The sequence below is a fragment of the Pseudonaja textilis genome, chromosome 1, assembly GCF_049901715.1.
Source record: "Pseudonaja textilis isolate UNSWEBS1 chromosome 1, rPseTex1.2, whole genome shotgun sequence".
Lineage (NCBI taxonomy): Eukaryota > Metazoa > Chordata > Lepidosauria > Squamata > Elapidae > Pseudonaja > Pseudonaja textilis.
Genome location: NC_141990.1, coordinates 230,289,220 through 230,301,340, shown reverse-complemented (window position 1 = coordinate 230,301,340; position 12,121 = coordinate 230,289,220). Strand labels below are relative to the sequence as shown.

Below are 12,121 nucleotides of genomic sequence, written 5' to 3'. Positions count from 1 at the left end.
CTTAGTTCTAGTTTGGATCTTCCTTTAATGATTCAGATTCAACAAATGCGGTTGGTAGAAGTTCAGATTAGTAGAACATCCTACCCAAGAGGGCCTCTAAAAAAACCTGGATCTGGCATTGCATAAATCAAAAGAAGATCCCAGGGAAAGTGAGGCAGACCAGTCTTCTAAATTAAACTTGCATGGGTTAGGCTTCCATGCATCCCTTCCTGGACTGGACTGAAGATCATAGATATCATTTTATCCCAAGTCTGGTCATGTGAAATGTATCGGACTTTTTGGCAAATAATTCTGCTGTGTTCTTTGAAAATGGGATTGAAATCATGTCCCTCTGTGATCAATAACAGTAATAGCAAAAATATAGACATGGAAGGATTATACTTTGATATTTTTGCAAATGTGTATTTACTTTCCAAAAGAATTTTACCAATATTGTTACTTGGATTGTGTTCTCTACCTTTAGCACCCAGTAGCTTCTTACTATTCAGTCAGAGGTCTGCAATAAGTCGGATGATACCAGATGATCAGCAGAGTCCAGACCTCATTCTTCCCATCCACGGCCTAAGAAATGTTAAAGCCATTGATTATGATCCACTTGATGCATTTATCTACTGGGTAGATGGACGCCAAAACATAATTAAAAGAGCAAAAGATGATGGCAGTCAGGCAAGTATTTTTATCTTGTAAACGTGCCTAAACTGGTAACAGTATGCTGGATGCTGGATGGTTTCTGCAACCTGGTCCTGCAGTGTCCTCCCAAAAGAAGACTGACTTTACAGGATTTAAACTGAAAAGAAGCCAAAAAAAACCCCCAAAAAACACCTTGCTATCTTAGGGGGGGTTGAGAAGTAAACACTTAAATGTTTTTCCTCTTCTACCCTAAAAGTTTTCTTGCTGTAATTAGAAGGCTGCTAATTCCAAACTAGGACATTTCTGAAGAAGTAAAAAGGAAAAAAAGGACCCTCTTCAATCAAAGCACCTTCTATTTATACTGTCATATTTTAGGCTGTTGCTGTTGGAGCCCCTTTATTATTTCTTTCTTGGCAAGCTGCAGTAAAGTTCTTTTTCTATGGAAAATACTTGAATTTTCAATGTGCAATTTCTTTCTTATACATCCAAGAATGCATTTTCACTAGTTTATGTTCTGTGAAAATGAGAAGGTAGGGAGGAAATAGGAAAGGACCAACTGGGCTAATCTGATAAATTTTTATGTAGTATTTTCTACAAGAGAATGAAATCTTGTTTGTTCCAAAGAGGGGCCCTCTAGTGTCAGGCCTGCTCTTTGAAGAATATTTGCTAGGTGTTAATTGCTGAATTGTTTCCCATTAGTACTCTTCTTAGGTGCAAATTACGATGGTGACTTATTGTTGCAATGCAGTCTGTTGTTCTGTAGAAGCAAAAGAGTTTCACTGTTTGAAGAATATCTCCTTGCTACATTTTTAGTATCCAGACTTGCAGATTTGTAGTGATATTGATGATTGGGGTACTTCATATTCAGTCTTTGTTAATTAGTGGTTTTGAATATTAATAATCAGATACTTCTCAGTTGTTGTTTTTCCTGAAATCATGTAGAAAAAAGCAAGCTTGTGGCTTGGTAACTGCATGAACTTCTAGCTTTCTTTACAGTAATACATAAATAGCTAAGTACCATAAAAAAGGTAAAAGGAGAAAAGAGAAAAAATGGTAAAAAAGAAAAGAATGTGTAGGGGAATTACTTTCCCCTTCATAAAGACAAGTACAAACAATTTTAACAACTTACCAGGAACAACAATACATATATTGTAACATTGATCAAATAAGCCAACTTTATATTCCTTTGCTTTGCTTTTAAGACTCTTGACCTGTAATCCATTTAAATAGTGCCCAAAATATTTTTTTTATTTCCCCTTTGTTCTCAGAAACTTCTTTAATAAGTTTAAAATGTTATTTTTTTGTAAATCCAAGATAAGGCAGTTATCCAAATCATTCTTCTGATTTGTTATCAGTATGTCCCTTTTGATTATTATTATTTAATTATTAAGATATCAGCTGGTTTCATATGTAAACATTTGTATTACATATTTTCCATATCAGTCTTGTGACATGTCATTTTTAATTCTACATTCAAATACACATTCAAAATAGCTGTCAGTTCTTTTCTATCACCTCCTTTAAATCCATTTTAAAAGTAGTTTAAAGTAGTTTTAGTATTTTTAAAGTTAAAAGTACAGGAAGTTTTAAAAATAAATTGTGAATGTATTAGCTCTTGCCTTAAATGTTTCAGTTCTTTCTTTTAACAATTTGATTGTTTCATTCCCTCAGTAGGTAGGAATTTTTAATACATATGCACACAAAAACAGCTACTTATTTTAGAAAGTGGAGGATTTGTTGTTCAGAAGGAATAATTCATCTCAAAGTCTGGTAAAATATTGAGCGGAGAAAAAACAAGCTATGATTTTTTGTCTATGTCTTTGTGAATTATTGTCTTTACTGAATTGGTTAACCGAAGTTGCAATCCAGTAACTGCTTACTTAGGGTTAAAAGTAATTGAGCTCAGTGGTATTGTTACATGGAATTGCATAAAATCACATTCTTAGATTTTTTTTTTCTCTAGAATTTTAATTATTATTTGGTTTTAAACAAAGTTTTCATATACTGTGACATCAAATAATCTTATCTAATTTGTTCTTGTTTTTCTTTTCCTTGTAGCCTTTCACAGTCATGAATATTCGCAATCAAAGCCAAAATCCAGAAAAACAGCCACATGACCTGAGCATTGATATTTTCAGCCATACTTTGTATTGGACCTGTGAAGCTACAAATACAATCAATGTCCACAGAATTAATGGGGAGCAGATTGGAGTTGTCTTACGGGGAGATCATGACAAGCCCAGGGCCATAGTCGTAAATGCAGAACGAGGGTAAGAATACTCTCAAGTTCTAAGAAATCGTATTGCATTGAATGTTGCAAAGTGTTCCATGGAGGTTGCCCATGCTACATTATAGGATATAAACATTTATTTTGCTTGTTATCTTCTTGGGATACTTCAAACCAATTTCATAGGGCTGCCTGACAGTTTCTTATTGCTAGACCACCAAGACTGTTCTAACCTCCTTTAACTTAATAAACCAAAAGCTACCTAACAGTTCTCTGGGATTAATTAAGCTCTTGTCTCTGGAAATAATGCACTTATTTTTATTGTGGAAACTTTAGAATGTATAATAGGGAAAAATCTTGATAACATATCCATCCACAGAAAGGATTTTTTAAATCTTGAGTTCCTGGAGAAATCATAAAACTAAATAAATATAGATAAATCAGGACAGCAATTTCATCTCTCCCCACACATCTGCCTCAGAGGGTGGTCCTAACCTTCCAGAGCAGTTGTTGTGAGGATATTGGGGCTATGATGGGAAGGGGAGGGATGAGATCTCATGCGTACAGGCTTCTAGTCCCAATCCTTTTGGCTTTATTTCACCAACTGTACCATGTCCTTCGGGGGAGTTTGGCTTGGGAGCGCGTGGATGGTATATTTCAAATATCCCTTTTCTAGCTATAAATTTATTTACAAGCAAGAAAGATTTCATAAAATTTCCTGGAATCTCCCTTCAAAACAAGATCGTAGTTAATCTGCTCTAGAAGCTGAGAAAGGAAGTTCAACCTCAGAAAATAACTTCAGAAAATGGCAGAGAATATAATTATATACATGATGTTTGTCTGCCAGATATTAAGAAGTCAGTTGTTCTTATATGTTGTCAGGTACATGTATTTCACTAATATACAAGAGCGAGCTCCAAAGATTGAGCGTGCAGCCTTGGATGGAACAGAACGAGAAGTGCTCTTCACCACTGGTTTGCTTAGACCTGTTGCACTAGTGATTGACAATAAGCTTGGGAAGCTCTTTTGGGTGGATGCTGATCTCAAACGGATTGAAAGTTGTGACCTGTCAGGTGTGTTGCACTCTCTTTTTTGCCTAAATGTCATCAGTGTCCCTTGTTACCCATGCCAAACATTGGGCCTTTTGGTGAATTGCACAAGCTAGTAACCAGTTCAGTGTTCTAGAATGACTCTGTAACTGAATGCTGAATGGATTTTTCTCTAAAATAGAGTTTCTGGGGGTAGACCTATTCTCCTGACTTATTTTCTTTGTAACTTTCCAGCTTTTACTCTTCTTCTTGGTTATAATTAGTTCATTACATTTTTAACTCTCTGCTTCAAGTATCATTACAGAATATGAATGTTAGATAGTGATAATTACAATCTTTTCTGATTCCAGAATAAATACTGTTATCATCATCATACTCCTACTTTATATCCAAAACAGGATGTGTCTGTCTCTCTGTGTCTCCTCCCCCGCCCCCGTTTTGGATATAAAGTGTGTGTGTGTGTGTGTATGTGTATGTGTATGTGTGTGTATTGGACACTTCCTTTTGAAATTGCCTCTGATTGCAATGTTTTAATTGTTTTATTCTGTGTAGTACCCAGAATCCTGGTGGAGGCAGCCAGTCTATAAATTAGATCAAGGGTCTTCAAACTTGGCAAGTTTAAGACTTGTGGACTTCAACTCCCAGAATTCCTGAGGTAACATGACTGGAGGAGGAATTCTGGGAGTTGAAGTCCACAAGTCTTAAAGCTGTCAAGTTTGAAGACCCCTGAATTAGATAAACACACACACACACACACACACAATATTATACATTAATAGGGCCAGAAAGACTTTAGAAGCCAAGAATATGAATCTATGCTCAGAAAAGGAAGGTTTAATTTATTAATATAATAAAAATTTGGAGTATAGTTGTACTAGAAACAGATGAACACATTTGTATTTTTATGTCAATATAGATTTTAATAATTCTGCCAAAAGGATTTTTTTAAAACAGAAAAAAGCAAGGATAAAAAGAAAACAAAACCAGACCCCTCACATGTAAGGCCCTTTTGGTATAATGAAAAGAAGAAAGATAACTAGGATAAAAGAGAATATTAGCATTATTAAGTAGGCAATATGCATCACATATTATGACTCTTCAGAGTGCTACATTTTGTTTGTTCATTAATTAACATTACAATTCTTGTGCTGCACATAGATTGTCCATTACTGTTTCTGTGTGGAATACAAAATTGGTTATACTTTTAAAGTAGTAGGTTATGTCCTATTTTTCCAGGGCACTTTTAATAACTGACAGTAGTGTAGTTAATATTTATATCCCATCTTCCCTTTAAGATTTCGGGGTATTGTACAAAGCAGTTTCTCCTTCATTCCTGCCCCCCAACCCCTCCCCCAGCTAATTTATCATTTGAAGCAGATTGAGAAAAAGTTTCTGGCTGAAAGTCATCCGGTGAAAGTAGTGGTTGAATAGAACTCTTCTGGTTTAGCAGTTGCCTCACCTTGGCTCTTTTGCTTTCTTTGCTTACTTACCTTCTACTGCAATTTAATATGAAGAAGTGGATCATATAAAAGGACAAAAGATTTGGTCTGAAAGTCCCCTCCCCTCTTTCTCAGATTAGAATACTTCATCTCTTCTTCAAATCATGTGAAGGGAGTTGGAGAACAAATGCCCATTTGCTGTGGATTGGTCCTTAATGACAGCAATCTTCTGTCATGAAATGCAAACTTTTTTTTCTGATATGAGGAAAAAGAACATTGTTGATGTTGTTTTACCTTGAGTTAGTTGTAAACTTCCTCTGTCTCCCCAAGGAAAACTAACTACTATGGAGGAGGTCTGTTTTCAGTTTATCCCTGAACAGATCGATAAAAACTGTCAGATTAATTTTAGCTACCACCAATATAAACTCCATCAGGAGTGGGTGGGCTGTGAGGATTTTTAACATATGAGAAAAATAGGACTTGATATCAAACATTGTTTTATTTTTAAGAAAAAAAAATTGATTATTAAGAAAAAAAGTTGCTCATAAAATATTTCTCTTATGAGACATTAAATATAATTTCACCTGAAAATCACTTCTACAGAAGAAACTACATAACTTAAATATATTCTTCTCTTTCTGGATTTGACGAAACTGGTTGTACTTATTTTCTCATTGGTCTTCTAATGAGGTATTGTAATCTGTTTTGATATTCAGTTTACTCATGTAAGGGCTGTTGAGTATGGAACATTTATAAAATTCAAGATGCTAATTTTTGCCAAGCAACCATCTAGAGCTATAGTAATTTTTAAAAATCATTTAAAAATACTTTTTTTAAAAAACTTTCCTTTAAAAAAAGAAAGAAAAGAAAAATCGGTATTGACAAAAGTTATATTATACTCTCAGGGGCTAACCGGGTCACATTACAAGATTCCAACATTCTCCAGCCAATGGGTTTGACGGTTCTGGGAAATCATCTCTACTGGATTGATCGGCAGCAACAGATGATAGAAAGAGTGGAGAAAACCAATGGATACAAGAGGACCAGAATACAAGGTCGAATTGCTCACCTAACTGGTATACATGCCATTGAAGATATTGACATGGAGGAATTCTGTAAGTTTACTATAATATTAAAATCTTAATTTTCTCCAGCATTATGTTATATTACCCTTTTTTATTCTCAGCTTGCTGCTCAGATTCATGAGTCAGTTCTAACAGGAATTTAAAACTCTGAAGGACAATTTTTATTTGAGTCTACTCTAACAAAAAGTTTGGCATTGAATACGCTTGAGGTCTAGGATCAAGTGGACATTTGAACTTTGAAAAGCTTAATCCAAATTCAGATCCTTATCATTAGACTACATGGACTTCATGGACCTTGCAATAAAAGAAACCCATATTCACCCTGTGAATCTAACAATATATTTCATCTAGCTGAGGCATTCTGATTCACTGTTTTTCAAAAGTGAATAGAAATCAAGAAATAGCCCTGTCCATTGGAAAAAACAAATAGACCTCATCAGTGGTGGCTGTAGCCAGTTTAACAACCAGTTCTGTGATATGGGAGATTCTGTGATATGGGAGATTATATCTTCTGGTTTCATTGGACAGTCTTGTTTTTTGTTTACTTTTGGTATTAGGTAGTCACTTTTCATGATATGTGGGCTACTGTTTCTGAAAGAAATTGGCTGTTATATGGTAAAATTGATTTCTCATTCCTTCCTTCCTTGTATATTGCCCACAATCATTATGTTACAACAAAGTCCTAGGAGTCAGAACATACAATAAGAAAGTTAATCCTTTGTCTTTTAATGGTTAAGCAGGTACCTTTTTATAGGAGGCTGTGCACATTTTCCCAGAAATTAAAAAAAAAAGGCTGTTGAGGATACCCACAAAAAATTTGAAAGGGAAGGGATATGTGTTGAAAAATGCCAACCTTTTCTTGTGTATTACAAGGCAGTGATTGTTCAAATGCCACGATGAGTTTTTATAGTAAACTCTGATGGTTTTCTAAGTTTTTCATCAGAATGAACAACTAGGCAAAAATTGTTACATTTTTCCTTATAAAATTTCGCATCCTTGCTACAAGAATGCACCTTTTTTGGGGGTCTCAAGTAATATTGAGCCGAGTACTAGAAAGGTTACTAGTTCAGCTTGTATACTGTGCAGCTTGAATTTTATGCATAGTTATGTAGAAGTCATACAGTCTTCAGAGAACATAGAAAAGGAATTCATCTTTTCCATTGTTGATTAAACTCATTCTTCATCAAAGAAGGCAGGTAGCCTATATGTCAATTAAATTATTTAATATTAATTAAATAAATTTAAATAGGTCTCAAAGAGCTACTCTTTCATGCATATGGGAAACATTTACTTATTGCCATTTGTAAATTGTATAGACTATATTATATTCAGGGAGAAAACAGTATCCCTCCCCATTCCCCATGTCTAAATGTCACAATTCAAAAGGAAAAGGAGGACAGAGGAAAGAAATAGTTTTTAAAGTTAATACTAATTACCGGTTTGAATGGAAACAGGTAGTTTAGAGAAGGGAGGGTGTAAAGCTAATTTTAAGCGAATGCCTCATCTAAGCTACAACCTTTCTCTCCACAGTTGTTAAGTGAATCACTGCAGTTGATTAGTTAGTAACCAGTTGTTAAGTGAATCTGGTTTCCCCATTGACTTTGCTTGTCAGAAGGTTGCAAAAGGAGATCACCTGACTTTGGGACAAGCAACGGTCATAAATATGAATCAGTTGCCAAGTGTCTGAATTTTGACCACATGATTATGGGGATGCTGCAAAGGTGGCAACTGTGAAAAACAGTCCTAAGTCACTTTTTTCAGTGCTATTGCAACTTTGAATGGTCATTAAATGAACTGCTGTAAGTCGAGCACTACCTGTACTTAAGTAGTAATAGATTTAGGAATTTTTCCTCTATTCTATAAACAACTGCTGTCCTCCTTTTCTTCTGCATGAAGCAAGCCACCCATGTTCCCGAGATAATGGGAAGTGTTCACACCTCTGCATAGCAAAAGGAGATGGAACTCCAAGGTGTTCCTGCCCTGTTCATTTGGTACTTCTACAGGACCTCTTAACGTGTGGAGGTAAGTAGTCTTAAGCAATAGCTTTCCATTCAGGAAGATTGGCAAACATTTTAAGCTTCGCAAGACAGATGTATTTGTACTTCATGGTTCTAGAACAGTTTTCTTCAGCTACTGCTCCCTAGAGGCAGCAGACAATGTGAGAATTATTTGAGTTAAACTCAGAGAGATCTGCAGGACCCTGTTTTGTGGGAAACCTTCACATTGCTTCACCGGTTCATGAACTCAATCCCTTGCCCTTGGCAGGCAGTATTTGCACCCAAATGAGATTTTGAGAGCAACTTAAATTCAGCAGGTAAATTTGACTACCATTTTTACATACATGGTACATACATTTTAGTATGTACATTTTACTTTCTGTAACTGTGACAGTATAGTAACAACACCTGTATAATATTTGTACTGTAGTGGGGAGGGAGTTTTATAAAAATCATAGTGAATCTAATGTACACTAACTAAAGCACAAGACTGCAGTGCATTTTACTGGTTTCACAACTATGTTAGTTGTTACCACCAAAAACTATGTTGTGATTCTTTATTCATTATCACAAGGAAATGCTGTAAGAAAATGTCACTGTAGTGATGTCTAATTCAAAACTGTTTCTTAGGCTCTGTATTTCTATGAAATAGAATAGAAAGTCAATGGAAAAAGATAACAGCAAGGGGCATTTTTATTTGTTTCCCCTTAGAACAAGTACAATCTAAAACTATTCCATCCAAAACAGACTGCATCCGGACCTCATATTAGATTGTCTGCTGGGGATTAGAACCTCTATTTTGTCTGGACTAAACCCCAGTTTTTTACTCCATATTGAGGAACTGCTCAAAATCACTCCATGAGTTGTCAACTAGACATGACTATGAGTTAGTTTTATTAACCAAGTGATCAAATTCAAACCATGAACCCTTGAGTGATCTCATCAATACATCATGTAGATGTTTGGAAACAGAGTTTCAAACTGAGAGATTCTCTGTGCAGTAGTTCCTTTGAACTTCTTCAAAGTGATGCAACTAGTCAAACACTCCAGGAAATGCTGTGATTGGAGTACTAAATACCATTGAGAGCAGCCCTGTTTGTAAATGACATCTACTCAGTGTTTCTTTTCCCGTTCTCCTTCCTTTCTCACTTTCCTTTGAGGATTTAAATAAAGTAATCTACACAAGGCTATCCTTGTAATTTCTCAGTTTCATTCAAAACTGGGGATAATAAAATCATAGCAAAGAAGACTTTATAAAAGTATGCATTGCCCCAATCATCATTTAAAACATGCATAATATGCACAAAAAGATCCACATAAAGACATTCTCCAAATTTGGGGATATATGAACTGCTTTACTGAAGATAATGTGATCTAGTCTGTATTTCCTAACTGTCAATAAAGGAATCACAAGTAAATAAGAGAACTTGCTTGTAAGCCTCCCAGAGGCTTCTAGACAAGATGGGTGTCACATAAATCCAATACAAATATACACATACATACATACATACATACATACATACATACCTGTCTTTGAATTGTATTTAATGATTTAACTGTGAAGTATAAATTGCATGGAAACATTTTCTACTAATAACAGGCCACTCTTGGATACATTGTGTTTTAATTAACTTGTTCTGTCTTCTAAAGTTGTAGACAGCTTCTAAAAAAACAAGAAGATTGACTTTAGAAACTGATCGCATCCATATGATGAAGGCCTTAATAGTTTATCATTTCCTTACAAAAGCTAATTCCATATAACATTAAGCTATAAGTCTCTGCTTGGAGTTTAGTTCTGAATTTATATTTAACATTCCAAAAGTGTGGCTTCCATATATTTTACAAAAATCCTGAAAATGGTTACTTTGGGTGGATAAATAAAAGGCAGTAGGAAATAGCATAATTGTGCTGTTATAATTACATATAAATGGCATTAAGTAGAATAGATATCTTGAAACTCAGCATTAAGAACTATGGTGCTATGTTTTTAGCTAAGAGTTTCCCTTATTTCAGTGTATATATACTGTTCAAATTTGTCCATTTTATTTCAATATATCTTTTCTTTTATGGAACAAAACATTTTTCAAAATATTTATAGCTATATTTTCTGTGAAAATAAACATCCCTTCTCATCAGGAAGGCTTTTTTCTCCCATCTTTGCAGCTTAAAGCTTCCCTTCTCAAGTTTATTTTGAAAATACTTCTTTCTCTTAAATGACACATTTGCTGTACTATGAGCTCTCCAGGGATCTCTTATAAATAGTTGCGGTCTCGCAACCACAACATGTTCTGTGGTATTGGAGTTTTACATCTATTCTATGGAGAAAGAAGGTCAGTTTACTGGCTCGTGTTTCTCCGTTTGTGAGAGATTCCTCATGACAAATGCACTCTTCTTATTGTATGCTGAATCTCACATTTACATACCATTCCTAATACAGTAATTTTATCTTTATCCTTGTCTTTTCTCCTAGCATCCTAGTTTGTAATCTTCAGTATCTCGAATTTGTCAGCCATCACTAATATACTTATATAGTCTTTCTGCAGTCACTCTATTCAGGTCCAAAATATTGAATCTGATACTTTATAGTGGACAAATTGTACCTATAAAGACGCAAAAAAATGTGTAGTGGGGAATCCATTGTGGATTTTTCAAAAAGAATAATGATCCATGTGACTCACTGCATTCAATAAACCAGTTAATCCTTGTGTACAAGTTTAATTCTTTGGGGGAGGGGGGAAATACATTGTCTCAGATCTGCTTTACCTATTGTGGATTTTCAACTCAACCCTTAAAAATCGAGGGATCTAAGAAGGCCTTATAAAAGATCAAACAATGTCCTGGATTTAGGCATGCAGAAGTACAAGCGCAGAAATTTTTACCATTGTGAGACCTTTTTTCAAGAGGTGTAGAAGGGAAATAGAGTAAACTCTTTCAAGATCTCTGTGTGGAGAATATAGTTCAAAGCAGCATCACATGTTTCACTCAGTTGTCCATTGTAGCATTCAAGGTACTCTGAATTAATATCACCCCTCTTTGAAAGTGATTAAATTAAATCCTTCTAGATGTCATATAGAAAAAAATTTTTTTTTACTTATTAGCTGATAAATCCTCAGAAAAAAGGTGCAAAATGATGTTCTGTGATGATTGTTTTAAGGAAACTTTGTGTATATATAAGATCTTCTTACTCATATTAGAAATCAATTAACTAGACAGATTAATTGCAGCTGAAATTACAAATAATTTCAGTTAATTGTAATTTATTTCATAAGAACTTTGATCTATCAAAAAAACATTTGATTATTGTTATCAATTGACTTCACATTTTTTGTAAGTAGCTGTCAACATGCATTTTAACTTGAAATGGCAAGCTTCTTCATGAAAGGCAGATTTCAATATAGGGACATGAAGGAAAAGCTAGTTTACTTTTTAATTATGTAAATACAGTTCTTAGTTTGCATTTCATTTATTGCAGTTATCGATTTATAGTGTTTATATTAATTACTTAATTGTAATTTAGACTGGATGTATGGTACATATGACACTTATTTTTTAAGCATTGAATTTGCTTCTTTTGGAACTAGTTTTCTAGACTAAATCGCAGAATGAAATTTGTTGTCTCTTTGAGACTGACAACATTTCCAAACATAGCCTCCAAATAATAGATTACAGATTTTCAATACATTCAGGGGGTTCT

General features: G+C 34.6%; 1 protein-coding gene across 1 annotated transcript in view; it reads left to right on the top strand.

Moving 5' to 3' along the window:
- The window catches only part of LRP5 (LDL receptor related protein 5), a 124,071-nt gene that overhangs the window by 99,579 nt on the left and 12,371 nt on the right, over positions 1 to 12,121 (top strand). The window contains exons 13-17 of the mRNA XM_026706677.2: positions 464 to 666; positions 2,689 to 2,900; positions 3,740 to 3,930; positions 6,251 to 6,460; positions 8,327 to 8,452. Coding sequence (XP_026562462.1) covers positions 464 to 666; positions 2,689 to 2,900; positions 3,740 to 3,930; positions 6,251 to 6,460; positions 8,327 to 8,452 — 942 coding nt within the window. The remainder of the gene's footprint in view (positions 1 to 463; positions 667 to 2,688; positions 2,901 to 3,739; positions 3,931 to 6,250; positions 6,461 to 8,326; positions 8,453 to 12,121) is intronic.